The 19,204-nt window shown below is 52.5% G+C and overlaps 1 protein-coding gene across 1 annotated transcript in view; it reads right to left on the bottom strand.

Annotated features, from left to right (window-relative positions):
* Positions 1–5,027: 5,027 nt before the first annotated feature.
* Positions 5,028–19,204, bottom strand: part of NXN (nucleoredoxin) — a 108,548-nt gene continuing 94,371 nt past the window's right edge. The window contains exons 7-8 of the mRNA XM_048519303.1: positions 14,173–14,297; positions 5,028–5,672 (exon numbers count right to left, since the gene is read on the bottom strand). Of these exons, the coding sequence (XP_048375260.1) occupies positions 5,490–5,672; positions 14,173–14,297 (308 nt within the window). The 3' untranslated portion in view covers positions 5,028–5,489. The remainder of the gene's footprint in view (positions 5,673–14,172; positions 14,298–19,204) is intronic.

Raw genomic sequence — 19,204 nt, 5'->3', positions numbered from 1 at the left:
CCTAATGATCGAATCACCCACTACAAGGATCCCCCCACCTCCCGAGGGGTATCACTCAGTGCGAGAGGATATCTGACCACCAGCTAAGGAAGGGGTCCCATCTAAGGGAGCATCTTCCAACACCTCAGACTGGCACACTCCCTCACCCAGACTCTCATTCTCCATGACATCCGAAGAGACGGCACCTTGGGAGGGGGACCCAGGTGCTGGGTCCCCGAAAGCCTTGCTTGTTGCCCCCTCTGCATCTCCCAGCTCCTCCAGGTCTGCCACCTTGGCTTCAAGAGAGCAGCACATGTTCCTTGAGTGCCAGGAACTCATTGCAGCGAGGGCACACCCACGACTTCTGCCCTAGTGGCAGATAGTCATACATGCGACACTCAGTGCAAAACACTGGGAAGCCCCCATCCCCCTGCTGGCTTCCTGTCTTCATATCTAATTTTGTTTAGATATTCAAATACTAATTTTAATTAGTGCCTCCCTCTTAAGGTTTCTATACCTTCTACTATCCCTTAAAATATGTTTTTATTTAGTAAAACACCTGCCGCTGGTTCCAGAGACTAACTGAAAAGATTTAAAAATGTGAGAAGCCCCACCCCTTCAGCACTAACTGAAAAGATTTACAAATGTGAGAAGCCCCACCCTTCAGCACCTTCCACCAATCAGCAGCCCTAGGACAAGGAGAAAAAAAGAGAAACCCCCTGTTTAAAATACACTGTTTAAAAGATGTGGCTTTGAGAAAAGCCCTCTGTCAAGCTCCTCAGCCCTTTCTGGCCCACTGCTGTCCTCCACTGCTCCTCTTCTCTGCTGGTTCCAGAGACTAACTGAAAAGCTAGGCGAGGGATACACGACGCTTTCCTCCCTGCTGTGCTTCTTGATCCAGGGAGTTGATCCAGAGGGCATCCAAAAATACAGACCATCTATCAGTGCCATACCGAGTCTAAATTACACCTGGGAGCATGACTGACTTCCAGCGCAACCCCCCTATAGGAGCTAGGGAGCCAGCAGGGAGGCTGGGGGACGGGGCTTGGGGGCAGCGCTCGGATGGGCGCCCTAACCCACCCCCCACTCGGCATTTCTCAGGTTATAGTTGCTATAATGTGGCGTGTTGGGGCCTCTTTGGGCAGGGGAGCCGCTGCGGAGGGCTCCCCAAGATCGCGCTAAGGCTGCCGAAGCGTTAGCACGTTCTTGGCCAGCGTAACAACGCTTTCAGAAGGCGTTATCGCGTTTCGGACGCGTCACAACTCTCCTTGTAGCGTTACAACGCTTTCCGGTCGCGTCATTGCGATCTCGGGACGCATTACAACGCTCTCCAGCCGCGTTAACACGGTCTTGGAGCGTTACAACTCTCCTCGGCAGCGGTACAGCGCTCTCCCCGCGGCGTTAGCACGGTCTCTAATGAGTTACAACGCTTTCCAGCAGCGTTATTGCCTACGTGTGGGCGTTACAACGCTCTCCTGCAGCCTCAGGAGCCCCAACACGCCACATTATAGCAACTATAACCTGAGAAATGCCGAGTGGGGGGGTGGGGGGTGGGAGAGAGAAAGTGTCGGCGCTTGTAATTAATGCTTTTGGCCACTGGAGGGCAGCAGCAGCATCCCCAGCGGCTACCCTGCCCAAAGAGGATCGGACACGCCACGACCTCGACGTGCGGCCTCGTGCGAAGGTGGCGCCCTAGGGGCTCTCGGCTCCATTGTCCAAAGGGGCTGCCAAGCTCAAAGAGGCTCGGGAAGATAGCGGAATCCCCCCCCCCCGCCCATAACATCCACGTGCGGTCTCGTGCGAAGGCGGCGGTCAGCGTGGCGTGGTCCAGGGGAGGGACGGGGGGCTCTCCCGAGCCCTGTGGGGCAGATTCTTTTCAGCTGTGGCACCCGATCAGGACAGGGGGAGGGGGGTCCCCGGGGGAGCCAGGCCAAGGGGGGTGGGGGTGGGGGTTGAAGCCAATGACGGGAGCCCCTCCCTCCTTCCCCGTCGCCTCCGGGGTGACGAGTCCCGAGAGAGTGCGCCGATTGGGCCGCCGCCCTTCCACCTTCTCCTCCTGCCGCTTGATTGGCCGGCGGGGCTGTAAAGGCGGAAGCGTCCAGCGGGCCCCGTGAGCAAAGTGGCCGGCGGGGAGAAGGAGGAGGGGATCCGTATGCAGGGTTGGTGGCGGCGGCTTCTGCTGGAGGGTCGTCGCCGTCGCTGTGGGGACTCTGGCCACCCTGGCTGCCCGGTTGGACAATGGAGCCGAGAGCCCCCAGGACGGCCTTTCCCAGGCGCCGCCTTCGCACGAGGCCGCACGTCGAGGTCGTGGCGTGTCCGAGCCTCTTTGGGCAAGGGAGCCGCTGGGGACGCTGCTGCTGCCGCCCTCCGGTGGCCAAAGGCATGAACTGCAAGCGCGTCTCATTCTCTGGGCGCCACTCTGCAAAGGGGCTTTTGCTCCAAAGAGGCTCCGACACTAGGCAACCTCGACGTGCGGCCTCGTGCGAAGGCGGCACCCTCAGAAGCGGCATCCCCTTTGTGCAGGAGCTCCTTGGCCAAAGAGCCTCAGAAAGTTAGTGGGGCCCCCACAACCTGCACATGAGGTCCCGTGCGAAGGCAGCGGTCAGAGTGGCACTGTCCTGGGCTGTTGGCATCCACTCTGCACAGGGGTCGGACCCCCTCTCCCAGGATCGCTGGGAAGCTCCAGCTCTGGGGCTGGCAGATGTGCAAGACGTCATTTCTGGTCCCCTCTTCCCCCACTTTTCTGAAAAGCGCAAGGGGGGGTGGGGCTGGCTCCTGGCAACCACTCCTTGGTTGGACTGGCCTGGGCTCCCCCCCCCAAAAAAAACCCTGCCCCCCTTTTTCTAGAATAGAGGCCACACCCAGCTGCTTTCTTTTAAATAGATTACATAGGTGTCAAACTCACAGCCCTCCAGATATTATGGACCACTGTTCCCATCATCCCCTGCAACCATCATGCTGGCAGGGGATGATGGGAACTGTAGTCCATAACATCTGGATGGCCGTGAGTGTGACACCTGTGGTCAGATGCTTTCATTGCCGGAATCCACTAGCTGTTGTGGGTTTTCTGTCTGCCCTGGAACCCCAGACCCTCTGAATATTTTTTTCATATACAGAAACCTTGCACAGAAGGGAGAAAAACTCTTGCTGTGATGTTTTTCCACGTGCAGGGATTTCTTTAAAAGTTGCAATCTGAATCTGTGCACTCTCTTCTACTGCTATACGGACTAGAACAGGGGTCTGCAACCTGCGGCTCCCCAGATGTTCATGGACTACAAATCCCATCAGCCCCTGCCAGCAGGGCCATGAACATCTGGAGAGCCGCAGGTTGCAGACCCCTGGACTAGAAACTTGAATGGGCTTTTCCCCTATCCAAAGGTAGCCCAGGAACTTTACTACGCAAGAGCAAGCCACACTCCCGACACGCAGCGCAAGTCATGAGAACAGGTTTTTTTATTACAAAGTTCCAATCACCATGTACAGTTTTTACATTGTCACTTTCCCAGGGGTTGAAAAGAGGGAAGGGGGGTTTGGCTGTGCTACTCAAAGCAAGCTCCCCTCAGCCCCCCGAATGCCTGAAAAGACCACCCTGAAAAGCAGGGTTTGCACCTCTGAAGAGGCTACCGACTATCAGATGTGCAGAAGAGGAGAGCACCTGGGACAAACAGAAGCAAGCGCAGCAGTTCCGATGCGCAGGGGGACCGGGCCACCAGGCCCCCAGTGCTGGTAACAGAAGGAAGATCGCAGGACTCTACAGAAAAGCCATGTGAAAGTTTGCTGCCCATATGTTGAATGCTGAGGCTGATCAGGGGGGCTCTCTGTGTTTAGCCAACCTTGCAGGGTGAAAAAAGGGAGGGGAGAGCCATACTGTCCTGCCCCCCCCAGGGAAGGGGCCATGAAAGAAAAATGTACTCACTAAGCTGCGACCCTTTAATACGGTTCCTCATGTTGTGGTGAGACCCCAACCCTAACATTTATCCATTTTACAGATGGAGAACCTTGCCCTGATGCGAAGAGTCTCAAGGCGACCCTGTGAGAAAGAGGGTGGATTAGAGCCCCCCAAAGGGGTAGCGACCCACAGGTTGAGAACCACTGCACTAAGCAAAGTCCTGGGCAGCAGGCTCCAAAGAACGGGGATGAACACAGCCTTGTGCTCAGGTTAGCTGCTCTTAGACAACGCCACTGTGGTGTGGGCTCAGCCACGCTACCCCAACTCCAGCCGTGCCCTGGGCTCACTGCTACAACGCAGGGGACTGGAAATGTCTCGGCAGCTTTGGTTTGTATGGCAGCCCTTGGAAACCTCCCGGTGGACACACAGGAGAGATGGCACTGGTGGGTCTTCAAGGCAGTCTTTGCCACGTAAGGAATGGACCACCGTCTGTCCTGGGGCCCCAAATCCTCAACGGCCACCGGAAACTGCCCAGTGGTTGGCAGTGGGCCAAGACACTGCCCTGGCCATTTATCATAAATCCAGAAACCAAGATGCACCGGTGGGTTTGTTTTGCCAGCACTCTCTGCATCCCCCCCACCCCCAAACTTCGGTGGAAACCTGGGCTCAGAAGCAGCACAGCAGGCGATTGGTCTGGACAAAGCCTGGCTATAAACATGGAAACAGCCACAGGAAAGAGATGCTGAATTTATCACGGGAAGACCTCAGGATTTCCTGTCCCCCCCAGATAATGTAGATCAGTGATTCCCAAAATGGGCGCCACCGCCGCCTGGTGGGTGCTGCAGCGATCCCGGGGGGGGGGGGGTGATGGCCACAGGTAGAAACATTCATATATCTTTCTGTTTAATTGCTATTAAAATTAAAAAAATTAATTTCCAGGGGGCGCGAAGTAATATTTTTTTCTGGAAAGGGGGCGGTGGGCCAAATAAGCTTGGGAACCACTGATGTAGATTCTGGAAATTAGTGGGGAGGAGGAGGCAGGGGTTGAAAAGTAAACCTACATCTAAAGGACCTAGAGGGGGTATAACCCACCCACCCCCAACTTCTGGTAATGGCACACTATGAAAAAAAAATATCAAACTATTTCCACAAGGTTTCGCCCATTTGAAAGAAGTCCCATTTATTATTTGGGGCAGTTTTGAAAAAAAGGGGCAGAAATAAAGATATTTTGCTTATTGCTTAGTTTGCAAAGGTTATATGAATGCAGAAAGAGGAGCAGGTCGCCCCCAGGTGTAAACCCCTCCCCCAAACACAGCTGAAATTGGGAAACAGTCCTGCTAGCTGGTGCTCAGTCGACTCCAAACGCTGCTTCTGGCTCAGCCACCTGGAGGCTCTCTCAGCCCTCCCCCTCTCCGGGCAGCAGCCCCCCTTTTGCCCCCCATCAGCCCCTCCCTGCACCTTGGAAGGGTTCCAAAGGAGAAGCCCCAAAGCCCGGCCCCAGGAGAAAGTTTGCCACCGGGCTCTGCACAAGGCTGGGGAAGTCCTGCAATTTTAAAATTGGGTCCAAGCGGGGTGGGGTGGGGGGCCCCTCTCCTGCCTTGCCTGGCCCCCTCCTCGCGCTTCAGATGGGCTCCGGTTTCAGCTTGTCCAGCAGAAAGTCATTCACAAAGGCTTCCACGATGTCGGGGGTGATCTCCTCCACGTCCATCACGTACTTGGCCCGGGCGGACATGTCTAGGATGGTCAGGAGGGGAGCCGCTTCAGGCAGGTTGGTGTAATCCCGAAGGGAGTCGGTCATGTTGTCCTGGTAAACCGGGGGCAGAAAGAGAGAGAAAGAGAGCCAGGTGAAATCTGGGTTGGCCCATCTTGAAAGCAAGTGGCCTGCCTCGTAATGCCGTTCTATATAACAAACCAGTGGGCACTGTTGTATCTGAAGCCATCTGCCCATTCATTTTCGGAGCAAAAAGGATAGACTTGGAGCTGCAGAGGTACTGAAAAGGGTGTCCGAAGGCTGAGTCAACATCTTGCTTCCCAGTGGGAGAAATGGCCTGGTGAAAGCAGAGGTCTTACCCCCTTCTCCACACACCCTGCCCAACTAGTCCCAAGACCCTCACAATGGTGCCACGGCTCCTTGATGCTCTTTGGTCCACCAGCTGTGGTTGTGCTCAAAAGCAGTGGAAGAAAACAAATCAAGCTCCTAGTGTGGCCACAACTGGGGGGAAAGGTGGTCACAATTATATGGTGAGATGGGAATTACCCAAGAGGATTCCCTCCCCCCCCCCCCAAATGTAAATGCAACTACAGGGAACTTGGGGTTTAAATTTAGGAAAAAGGACAACCAAGAAGGGACATCATAAACTGGTTGTGGTGGGTTTTCCAGGCTGTGTGGCCGTGACCTGGTAGATCTTGTTTCCCAGGCTGCGTGGCTGTGGTCTGGTAGATCTTGAACGGCCACGCAGCCTGGAAAACCCACCACAACCAGTTGAATCCGGCTGTGAAAGCCTTCATAAGAACATAAGAAAGAGCCTACTGGATCAGACCAGAGTCCATCTAGTCCAGCTCTCTGCTACTCACAGTGGCCCACCAGGTGCCATTGGGAGCTCACATGCAGGATGTGAAAGCAATGGCTTTCTGCAGCTGTTATGATACATTGATGATACATTGGACATCATAAAGGTTGAGAAAATCACACACGCAGGTGGGAAGCTGAACATTCTCCTGTTCGTAATTCCCAACCTCGATGCAGTGATATTTGGGACCAATTTGCTCTCATGTTTGAAGCCTCGCGTAACCGGGTAGAACGCAGACTTGCCCGTGCATACTTTTTGGCTGGGCTCCGCTGTTACATTTCCTGATCTGCTGCAAACAGAAAACGTAACTCAAACAGGGCAGTCCCAGTCTCTGGCCAGAAATGAAGACTCAAGATGTTGGTTCAGGTCAGGTTCCGATGGCCCCACCCATGACACAGAATTCACTCGGTTCTCTTGACCCCGCAATTACCCACAACGTGCAATTACCCACGACTAGAAGCTAAAAGCCTTTTCCCACAGGATATCATCAGTCTCTGCTATCTGACAGAAAAGCAATGGAAATTCATTTGGGAAAGCCTGCATTTGTGGGACGAAACCAAACGAAAAGGGTCTTTGTCAAGAAATGTCTGCTATCTGAACCTCACCCTCTGTTCTTGCTAAGACAGAGGTGGGATCCAGCAGGTTCTCACAGGTTCCCGAGAGTAGGTTACTAATTATTTGTGTGTGCTGAGAGGGGGTGACTAATGGGTGATTCTGCCACGTGATTTTGGCCTTAGTTACGCCCCTCCTCTCAGCAGTAGAGCGCAGAACTTGAAGCAGTCTAGCAGGAGGTGCACCGGCGTGCGTGGCAGCCTGCGCCTGCGTGCATTCGTTTCGCGCCCAAGGACCGGCGCAGCGGCTGCGTCCTTGCCACAGCCCCGCTTAGGAATGCCCCGCCCCCAGAATGCCTGGCCACGCCCCTGGAATGCCCCGCCCAGCCCCATTGGCGCTACACCACAGTTTGAATCCCACCACCATGGGAACCTGTTACTAAAATTTTTGGATCCCACCACTGTGCTAAGATTATGATTCTATGCATTAATGGGTACGTTCGAGGGACCTGTTGCTAAGTAAACATGCATCAATCCAGGATTTAAGCCACCCTGCTCTAAAGAAAGGTTTGGAATCAGTCCTGTCAAGTCACGAGTTTTAAAACCCCGACATTAAAGACACATTAAGACTGGATGAGCTTTCTTGACGGCTTTCCTGCTACCTGGGAAGCTTCACCCAAATATTAAAAACTCTGGGGCGTTGTGGAGTTTCCAGGCCGTAGGACCGCGTTCCAGTAGCATTTTCTCCTGACGTTTCGCCTGCATCGAAGATGCCAGCCGGTCATACAGCCCGGAAACCCCACAACACCCCAGTGATTCCAGCCGCAAAAGCCTTTGACAATACATTAAAAGCTCTGTTTTGAAACAAAAAGGCCTGCTCTGTTCATGATGCACGCCCTCAGTTTTGTTATTCAGGTTTGCTTTTTGGAATCCTTAACAAATTCGTGCACGTTTGCTTCAACAGGCAGAGGAATGTCTACCCATGGGAAGACCCCCCCATTCCCACCCCGCTTCTTTGTAAAACACGGCATTGATTGTGGAATTCACCGAAGCAAGACGTGGCAACGGACGCTACTACCCTGTTTCCCTGAATATAAGACATCCCCGGAAAATAAGACATAGTAGAGGTTTTGCTGAAGTGCGAAATATAAGGCATCCCCCAAAAGTAAGTTTTTGTTTGGAAGCATGCCTGACGAACAGAATACAGAAATATAAGACATCCCCTGAAAATAAGACACAGCGCATCTTTGGGAAGCAAAAATTAATATAAGACACTGTCTTATATTCGGGGAAACACGGTACCTCGGAAAAGGGTCGTAGAAATTGCAGGAGGGTTTTCTGTGCACACTGAACCTCTGTGGACAGAGGCAAGATACCAGGTCCAAACTGCATGTGACCCCCTGCTAGAGAGACCTTTGCTGTTGGTAGTAACCTCCCTGGGAGCCAGGGCCTGTCTATTTATGTTGCCACGTATCCTTTTCACAGTCTCCCCCAGCGCTGCCGACAGCCACCAAAAATCCCGGCACGCAGTTCCAAAGGGCCCCCTGGAATCCGAGCAACAGAAAACCTGGCTTTTTGCCTCCTGCCGCCCAGGCCTGCGTGTCAGCCGAGCCGGTGTGACAATGGGGACGCCGACGCCACCCCGCCCCCCTGCTGAAAGAGGGTGAAAGCTGGGTCAAAGGTTAAGCTTTCTCCTTGTTTGGCCAGCAAAGCCCTCGGTGGTTGCAAACACAGCCGAAGTTGGCTGGCGGGGCGTTCACGACCGCTTCTGCGCAGCTTGCCAGCTACCCCAAAGGATCCCGGATATTTGAGAAGGAGGCACTGTTCCCTGCCCTGCCCACTCGGCATCCTGAAAACACCACCTTCCAGTGTTTAAAAGCAAGTTTCTAGCCCCCAAGAGAAGAAGAAGAAGAGTTTGGATTTATATCCCCCCTTTCTCTCCTGCAGGAGAATCAAAGGGGCTGACAATCTCTTTGCCCTTCCCCCCTCACAACAAACACCCTGTGAGGTAGGTGGGGCTGAGAGAGCTCCGAAGAACTGTGACTAGCCCAAGGTCGCCCAGCTGGCGTGTGTGGGAATGTACAGGCTAATCTGAATTCCCCAGTTAAGCCTCCACAGCTCAGGCGGCAGAGCGGGGAATCAAACCCGGTTCCTCCAGATTAGATACACAAGCTCTTAACCTCCTACGCCACTGCTGCTCCTGAGATCTGGAAGAGCTGACCTCCCATAGTTAGGGCAATTTGAGCGGCTTTCCAGAGACTCAGCTATAGCAATGGCACCTGGCAGGGGAGAAAATAAATACGTGCACGCTTTTCAAAGCGACCTAGGCAGGCAGCAAAATCCAGATATTTCTGAGCTCAGCTAGCAGAAGCAGCTGAGTTGTAAATCGTCAACTCTCGGGTTCAAATTTCGCTTTAAACAGCCACAGCTGTTCTCCTTCCGCTCATTTGCTAAGTGAGATCAATATCAGCCCACATTATAGGGCTGTTGTAAAAATGTGAAGCATGTAAATAGCTCAGAATGCCCTCAAGGACTGCAATTATGACAGACATCTTAAACTAGGGGTGGCCAACCTGTGGTGCTCCAGCTGTTCATGGACTACAATTCCCATCAGCCCCTGCCAGCGTAGCCAATTGGCCACGCTGGCAGGGGCGGCTGATCCCATAATGTAATCCCATTTTCAACTGAGCCTTTCTGTCATGGGAGCTAATCGGAGATGGGAGTAGTGATCATGAACAGTCTGGAGCACCATGCAGATCATAAATGCAGGGGCTGATGGGAATTGTAGTCCATGAACACCTGGAGCACCATAGTCATGCTGCAGGGGCTGATGGGAATTGTAGTCCATGAACACCTGGAGCACCATAGTCATGCTGCAGGGGCTGATGGGAATTGTAGTCCATGAACACCTGGAGCACCATAGTCATGCTGCAGGGGCTGATGGGAATTGTAGTCCATGAACACCTGGAGCACCATAGTCATGCTGCAGGGGCTGATGGGAATTGTAGTCCATGAACACCTGGAGCACCATAGTCATGCTGCAGGGGCTGATGGGAATTGTAGTCCATGAACATCTGGAGCACCATAGGTTGCCCACCCCTGTCTTAAACTGTTTGCTACTACTAACAAACATGGCGACTGCCTTGAAGAGACCCCCACCCTTTTAGCCCACCACCCAGGGGAGCGCCACACCTCCCCACCATCACGCTCCGCCTCTCCCACGTGCCGTAAAATATCAGCCACTGATTTCCAAACGTGCAGCGCCATTAGCATTTCAGCACACAAAGGGCATGAAGATGCAGAGGAGGCAGCCGCCAGTTTTTTCACAGCATAGAGCCGTAGCCTTGCCCCTGGAGCGCAGCTCTGAAAGAGTGACCGCCAGTTATTGTTCCCAGGGTGAAGCGAAGGTGGGCTGAGTCCACCGCCCCAATGGCCGAGCAAGGGTGGACCAGGAAGTCACCCCGCATGGGAGCCTGCAGGGCAAAGACAAATTAATACCCGGTGCCGGCACAGAAATCCTGCCCAAGTCGTTCTCCGGCTGATGTCAATTCCCTCCCTCTTCCGTGCTTCACCTACAAGCTGACAGCCTGAAAACTTGACATTTTGCTAGCCCCCCCCTTTCAGGTTTTCACAAAGGAGCCCCCGTGCTCAGCCCTCCCTCCCCCCGGGGTCGCAGAGTCAGCTCCCTAGAGACCAGGGTCTGTTTTCAGTGCGTTTGGCCACCAACTGCAGCTGGCCGGGATGCTTACAGAGGGCCCTTTATTGGCAGCCAACAGGTGGGACCAATGCTTAATATCGCCTGTTTGTGGGAATTATTATTATTTTTTAAATCGAGCCGAAAAGATGGAGTCTAGAAACCCCGCCCTGCCTGCCACAGAAACCGCAGTGTCCGCAACCAAGGGGGCGTTGCCTGCGCATGCCGCATTCCTCCCTCTCTAAGGTTAGCGTGCTCAGGGGCGTCCCCGAGCTATAGAGGTGATGAATGGGTCATTCAGGCAGCTGTCAGGAAGGTGGCAAGCAGATGGTGTCCAGAATGAATGAAGGGCAGTGTGCTGCCCTTCAACACAAGCTAGGTCAGCCAGAAAGATGGGAAGGGGGGAATATTTCCAGGGCTATCGGGAGGGGGTGCAAGAGGAACCCTCGTGGCCTAGGAACTCTGCTTTCCAACACGAAGGCGAGGGGGGGGGGGGCGATGGCGGAGGTCTGAAATATGTGCAAGGGGGGAGCACGTGTGTTGTGGGCTGGACCGAGCGAGGCTGTTAACAAAGGTCTGGGAAAAAGCAGTGTCTCAGCGCCTGCTCTAGCAACGCAGGAATGACAAGGAGAATTACGTGATTCTGAATCCAAGGATCAGCGCCAGAATTTTGGGAGCTCGTCCCCCAAATCTGTGGCGGTGCTTTTAAAGTGAGAATTGCTCATGCCAGCTCAAGAGAAAGGGGATTGCAAAGGAGCAGTCTATCTGACCTGGGCGGCCCAGGTTAGCCCAATCTCATCAGATTTTGGAAAGGAAGCAAGGTTGGCTTGAAAATCCACTAAGGAATTGCAGGGTTGCTGTTAGTCTCTTGCCTCGGAAACCCTACAGGGTCACCTAAAAGTCAGCTGTGACTTGAGAACACTTTTCTCACACACACACTCACCCACACTCACACTCACACACACACACACCCCTGTGTTAGACTATTATAACAAAACAAAAACAAAGTCCAGCGGGACCTTACAGAATAACAAGATTTACTTCAATGCAAAATATTAATATTTAACTCATGAAAGCTCATATTGAAATAAAGGTTTGTCCTTTTAAGATGCCACTGCATCTTAGCAGCAGTGGCGCAGGAGGTTAAGAGCTCGTGTATCTAATCTGGAGGAACCGGGTTTGATTCCCCGCTCTGCCGCCTGAGCTGTGGAGGCTTATCTGGGGAATTCAGATTAGCCTGTACACACTCCTACGCTCCCAGCTACTGGGTGACCTTGGGCTGAGTCACAGCTACTCGAGAGCTCTCTCAGCCCACCACCTCACCAGGGTGTTTGTTGTGAGGGAAGGGGGGGGGGCAAGAGATTGTCAATACCTTGAGTCTCCTGCAGGAGAGAAGCAGGGGATATAAATCCAAACTCCTCCCTCCCACCTCCACCTCACACCTCCCACCTCCACCTCCACCTCCTCCTCCTCCTCCTCCTCCTCCTCCTCCTCCTCCTCCTCCTCCTCTTCTTCTTCTTCTTCTTCTTCTTCATCTTTGTCCATCATCACCATCTCATCATCGCCGATCGGTTCAAAGGTTCCACCGGGTGCATAACTTACTTACTTTGGAAAAAAACGCTTGCCCGGAGGAATGAATGAAGGCCGCGCCTTCCTCCCTCCCCTCATCCTGGAAGTCAAAGATGAAGACTGTCCTTGGCAGGTACACAGAGGCATCTGTGCCAGAATTTTATATCATTGAAAATGCTTGTCACATGGAAAGTGCTTTGGCAGAATATATCTGAGAAGCGTCCGGTCTAGAGTTAGGACGGCTGTATTCAGAGTTACTGCACAGAATATACAGCAAAGGAGTCAGGAAATCCCTTTCCCACGCCCGGCTAATGTCGACGGCTGGAGTTCCATCAGCTAGAGAACCAGCAGGCTGTGGTGATTAAGAGTGGCAGATTCTAATCTGGAGAATCGTGTTTGTTTCCCCACTCCTCTATATGAACGGTGGGCTGTAAATTGGTGAACTGGGTTTGTTTCCAAAATCCTCCACATGAAGCCTGCTGGGTCATCTTGGGCCAGTCACAGAACCCTTTCAGCCCCATCAACCTCACAAGCTAACTGTTGTGGGGACGCCACTTTGAGACTCCTTAAAGGTAGAGAAAAGCAGCGTATAAACACCAACTTTTCTTCTTTAGTTGCAAGGGAAATTTCAATAGGCATAATTTCAAATTATTTGGTTGTTGTGGATTTTCCAGGCCGTGTGGCCGTGGCCTGGTACCACACAGCCTGGAAAAACCCACAACAACCACCAGTTGAATCCGGCCATGAACACCTTCGACAATACATTCAAATTATTTATTTGTTCATACAGTGCTATGCTTTCCGGAGACCTGGTCATGAAAAGCTCCCAAAGTAAAAAGAGGAAACGATAAGACCGTTTGAAACGATCGATAATAACACAAGCCATAAAAAGAAACGTAAAAGGAGCACAAGAACAGCCCAACAAATTCAGTACTCCGAAAACACACACATAGAACTATCAGGCTATGAATCAGGGTGGGGAAATGGAACTCCCCAGTTAAAAGTCTGGCTCGAAAGTCGCCTGGGTGGTAGAAAGACAGTAAAGATACCCTGTTTCCCCTAATATAAGACATCCCTGAAAAATAAGACGTAGTAGAGGTTTTGCTGAAGTGCGAAATATAAGGCATCCCCCGAAAGTAAGACATAGCAAAGTTTTTGTTTGGAAGCATGCCCGACGAACTGAACACAGGAAAAATAAGACATCCCCTGAAAATAAGACATAACGCATCTTTGGGAGCAAAAATTAATATAAGACACTGTCTTATATTCGGGGAAACACGGTAGCTGTAAAAATGGCTTCTACTTATATCTTTAATTTGTCTCCTGTGATGCAGTCAACTCTATTTCCCTTTTCCAAACAGAATCCTGGGAACTGTAGTTTGGCAAAGAGGTACCAAGAATTCAGGCAGACAGCTCCATTTCTATGTGATCCCAAAATAACATTTCTCTGCAAGGAAACATCTGTCACACCACCTTAAGCTTTAGCGCGCACACACACACACCCCGCAACCATTTATTCCAGAGGTGGGATCCAGCAGGTTCTCACAGGTTCCCGAGAGTAGGTTACTAATTATTTGTGTGTGCGAGGGGGTTACTAAGTGGTGATTTTGCCTTGGATTAAGCCCTCACTCTCAGCAGTAGCGCAGAACTTGGGCAAGCAGTCTAGCAGGAGGTGCGCAGTGCATGGCAGCCTCACGGCGTGGTTCCACGCCCAAGGACCCAGTGACTGCATCCTTGTCACCTTGTAGAGGAATGCCCGCTCCTGGAATGCCCGGCCCGCCCGGAATGCCCCGCCCAGCCCCATTGGCGCTACGCCACAGTTTGAATCCCACCACCATGGGAACCTGTTACTAAAATGTTTGGATCCCACCACTGATTTATTCGCTGCTGGAGAGGGGACATGGAAACTTTCCACCATACCTCTCCAGCCACAAAGAAGAGCAGTGGCGTTTCCTCGTCTTTGGCTTTGTATTTGGCAATTATTTTTTCAGCAATGGGTTGGATGAGCTGCTTGGCTGCTTCGGACTCTCCGTCATCATCAGAGTCTGTAAGGGAAAAGAGAGGAAGCAAGAGGTCAGGATCCAATTTGCCAGGATGCTTTTGGGGTGTGGGTGGGTGGGGGAAACACACAACGATTCTGGGCTAGTTTGCCAAGTTTTCCCACAAAGCAACATGTTTAAAAACCAGCCCGGCCAACCAAATCTCCGATAATCCCTCAGATCAGAGGTGTTGCTAGGGAAAATGGAGCCCAGTGCAAAATCTGAGTTTTGCTGCCCCCCTCCCCCCATTCGTTTGTGGTTTTTGTATCTTTTAGTGTTTTTCAGTTTTCGGCCTGCAGGGGGTGAAATTTTTAGGCTAGCAGCATCAAAATTTCAGAATATCTTTAGGAGACTATCCTGATGATACCAGCCAGGTTTGGTGAAGCTTGGTTCAGGGGTCCAAAGTTATGGACCCTTGAAAGGGTAGCCCCATCTACTATTAGCTCCCATTGGAAGCAATGGGGGATGGGGGCACCCCCTTTGGGAGTCCATAACTTTGGACCCCTGACCAAACCTGGCTATCATCAAAGTCCCCAAACTCCCTGATATTTTGGTGCTGCTAGCCTAAAAACTGCACCCCCTGCAGGCCAAAAACTAAAAAACACTAAAAATACAAAAAACAAACCTGAAAATTTTGCTGCCCCCCCAGGCGTGAGCCTGGTCCAACTCACGCCCCCCGGCCTCCTTGTAGCTCCGCCTCTGACACCTCACCCACTTTCTAAAAACACTGGGCGGGTGCCAGAAAGGAGCGAGCTTGAGTCTGTCAGCGTCCACAGGCACCATGTAGGGGACCCCTGGATTACAGGATGTTGTTGCAACTCGAGGGAAAAGAGGAGGGGAAGAGGCATCAGAAGATGCAACCCTTTTGCCAGGATGGATGCACTAGAGCAAGGGTGTCCAACTTTGGTGCTTCAGATGTTCATGGACTACAATTCCCATCAGCCCCTGGGGAGGGCAGGAGCTGGCCTTCAAAGAGGCTAGGAGGGGGGCTTGGCGGTGTGTTGCTTGGGTGCACCCCGTTTCATTATGTGTGCCCAGGGACTTGGGATACCCCATGTGCCCATTAGCAGTATGCTACTACCAGGGCTGGCAGCCCTATATGGAGGTAATAGCCCTCTTGGTCATCAGTGTAGTGTACAGTCATCTGTTTCATGTTTTATATTAGCTCCAGGAGACTAGAATCTGGAGTTGTTACAGTCCAGGTTTTACGTACGTCTCTGGACGAAGATTCTTCTGGGCCTTGTGTTCCCATATTCCTTCTTTCCTAATTAAGTTATCTTCCTGGAGGACTGCAGCATTTCACAGGCCCCACCACAAAAGGCCACAAACCCTAACTTAACTCCCGCTCGATTTCTTATCATTCCATCACTGCTGCAAAAAGATCCATGACGCTGCCCCATGAGTCCGTAACAGGATCTCCTAGAACAGTGATGGCGAACCTTTTCGAGACTGAGTGCCCAAATTGCATCCCAAAACCCACTTATTTATCGCAAAGTGCCAACACGGCAATTTAGCCTGAATACTGAGGTTTTAGTTTAGAAAAAAATGGCACAGCTCGAGGGTGTGCGTTACTCAGGAGTAAGCTTGGTGGTAGTCATAAGAACATAAGAACATAAGAACAAGCCAGCTGGATCAGACCAGAGTCCATCTAGTCCAGCTCTCTGCTACTCGCAGTGGCCCACCAGGTGCCTTTGGGAGTTCACATGTAGGATGTGAAAGCTCTGCTTTGAAGCAAGGGTGAAGAAGTCAGAGGCTCTGCTTTGAAGCAACTGCGCAACTGACTTCTTCTGACTTTGAAGAAGTCAGAGGCTCTGCTTTGAAGCAACTGCGCAACTCTTCCAACAGGTGAATCACGACCCTAGGAGGGTTTACTCAGAAGCAAGCCCCATTGCCAGCAACCGAGCTTACTCCCAGGTAAAGGATCGGTTTACTCCCAGATGAGATTTGGATTAGCATAAAAATCAGTGGGTTTTAACAGGGTTACCTACACTGCTTCCCCAAAACTAGGTCTTAGGTTTAATGCTAATAATCGAGCCCAGCAGCCCAGGCCAGCCTGGATTGGGGGTGGGGGTGGGGGGCTCTGTTTGCGCGTGCCCACAGAGAGGGCTCTGAGTGCTACCTCTGGCACCCGTGCCATAGGTTCGCCATCACTGTCCTAGATCAGGGGTGTCCAACTCTGGCGCTTCAGATGTCCACGGACTACAATTCCCAATTGGGCATGCCAGCAGGGGTTGATGGGAATTGCAGTCCGTGAACATCTGAACCAGAGTTGGACACCCCTGCACTAGAGCGAATCCCTCCAGAAAAGACTGCTCCGGGTTCTGCTACCAGATCTCCAAGTCTCCTGATTGTGAAGGCATGCCTGAAAAGTGGATCTGGTACTGTAGACTGACGATTCAAATATTGCCTCTCCTATGAAGGTGGTCTTAAGAAAGCCTCCTATCTACCTCATTGTTATCACGCTGACCTACCATGCAAGGTTGATGTAAGAATCGCAGGAAGATTGCATACGGGACGTGCTTTTAATGCTGAAAGAAGAGAAGAAGAAGAAGAAGAAGAAGAAGAGGGAGGAGGAGGAGGAGGAGGAGGAGGAGGAGGGAGGAGGAGGAGTTTGGATTTATATCCCCCCTTTCTCTCCTGCAGGAGACTCAAAGGGGCTGACAATCTCCTTGCCCTTCCCCCCTCACAACAAACACCCTGTGAGGTAGGTGGGGCTGAGAGAGCTCCCAGAAGCTGTGACTAGCCCAAGGTCACCCAGCTGGCCTGTATGGGAGTGCACAGGCTAATCTGAATTCCCCAGATAAGCCTCCACAGCTCAGGCGGCAGAGCGGGGAATCAAACCTGGTTCCTCCAGATTAGATACACGAGCTCTTAACCTCCTACGCCACTGCAAATGCCAAGTTGTTCTCTTCCCACATACCAGGTCAAGGTCTGAGAAGAGATTGACAGCTCCAGGGCACTCTGGGGGGCTAATTAGGAGGGCTTGACATTAGTCCTGCTGGGGGCCACAATCAGGGAGCCCCGACAATTGCCTGCACGGAGCCGTTTTGCAAGAACCGTCCCCAGCGCTGAGACCTATTTCCTGCATTCATCTGTCCCCTCCCCGACCACCGCCCCCCAACCAGGCTGGCACTGTCTGCTGAGAGAGCAGCTCCACACAGAGCCCTCGGCTCTGTCATTAGGAAGACAGGCGCCATCAATCACCCAGGGAGGGGGCCCGACCAGCCGTTCCTTCCCCAGGCTATGAAAGACAGTGGGGAGGGTTGCTGTTGGGTCAGACTCTGGAGCTCAGCTCTCCTGAATAAATAACCCAAGCCTGGTAGGGCTGGAGGGGAGGGGAAGAGGGGCCGGCAGCGGGTTATGAATTACTGGGGTGCAGGGGAAGGCAGGCAACCGACAGGAGAGCTTTTCATCCAGGCCGGAAAAGAGAGAGGGCTGCCGGGCAGGTTGACACTCATCCTGTTCCCGTTTCTGCTAAACAGGTCTGCTTTTTTATTGTTTCGGAGCCAAACAAAACGTGACAGCAGCTAATTCAGGGGCTTGAAGCCAGATCTGCCGCCGGAATCGTGTAGGAAAACCGGGCGGGCGGGTTCGGCCGCAGCAGCAGACGTTACGCTGCAGATACCTTTCGGCTGACTGGGGAACCTATTCGGGCATCTGATACGGGGAACCTATTCGGGCATCTGATACGGGGAACCTATTCCGGGCATCTGATACGGGGAACCTATTCCGGGCATCTGATACGGGGAACCTATTCAGGCATCTGATACGGGGAACCTATTCCGGGCATCTGATACGGGGAACCTATTCCGGGCATCTGATTCGGTGGCCGCTGATCCACAAAGGCTTCGGCCCTGATTTAATCTGCTAGGTTTTTAAGGTGCCCCCAGACCTCCTGGAGCAGCAGTGGTGCAGTAGGTTAAGAGCAGGTGTACTCTGATCTGGAGGAACCGGGTTTGATTCCCCGCTCTGCCGCCTGAACTGAGCTTGTGCACTTGACTGATTGCAATTCTGTAGGGCTTTCAAGGCAAGAGATGTTCAGAAGTGGTTTGCCATGACCTGCCTCTGCATCGTCCTGATATTCCTTGGTGGTCTCCCATTCAAATACGAGCCAGGGCCGTGGCTGAGAGTGTGTGACCATCCCAAGGTCCCCCAGCAAGTTTCTAATCTATGGCATGAATGGGGATTCAGACCTGGGTTTCCCAGATCCTAGTCCAGTGGTGGCGAACCTTTGGCACTCCGGATGTTATGGACTACAATTCCCATCAGCCCCTTCCAGCATGGCCAATTGGCCATGTTGGAAGGGCTGATAGTCTACACTCGGAGGAGATATAAAACCACTTCCTACAATCTGACACCCTGACCGAGGGGTGGCCAACCTATGGTGTTCCAGATGTTCATGGACTACAATTCCCATCAGCCCCTGCCAGCATGGCCATGCTGGCAGGGTCTGATGGGAATTGTCCATGACCATCTGAACCTGCTCAGTTGAACCACCTGCTCTTTCACTCCACCGTGTGGCTGTATAAAAAGTCTCTTGGAGCTCCTTAATTACCTCTGCTGTTGGTTTAATTACCTCTGCTGTTTGGGAGCAGCAGTAGTGGTTAAGAGCAGGTGCATTCTAATCTGGAGGAACCGGGTTTGATTCCCCGCTCTGCTGCCTGAGCTGTGGAGGCTTATCTGGGGAATTCAGATTAGCCTCTGCACTCCCACACACGCCAGCTGGGTGACCTTGGGCTAGTCACAGTTCTTCGGAGCTCTCTCAGCCCCACTTACAGGGTGTTTATTGTGAGAGGGGAAGGGCAAGGAGATTGTCAGCCCCTTTGAATCTCCTACAGGAGGGAAAGGGGAGATATAAATCCAAACTCTTCTTCCTTTTGGGTACAGGTTGGGGAAGGCTCCCTGGGGCAGCC

This window comes from Sphaerodactylus townsendi, linkage group LG16, assembly GCF_021028975.2.
Source record: "Sphaerodactylus townsendi isolate TG3544 linkage group LG16, MPM_Stown_v2.3, whole genome shotgun sequence".
NCBI classification, from domain to species: Eukaryota; Metazoa; Chordata; class Lepidosauria; order Squamata; family Sphaerodactylidae; genus Sphaerodactylus; species Sphaerodactylus townsendi.
Note: the sequence above shows the minus strand (reverse complement) of the source record. Positions and strands in the feature narration are given on the sequence as shown.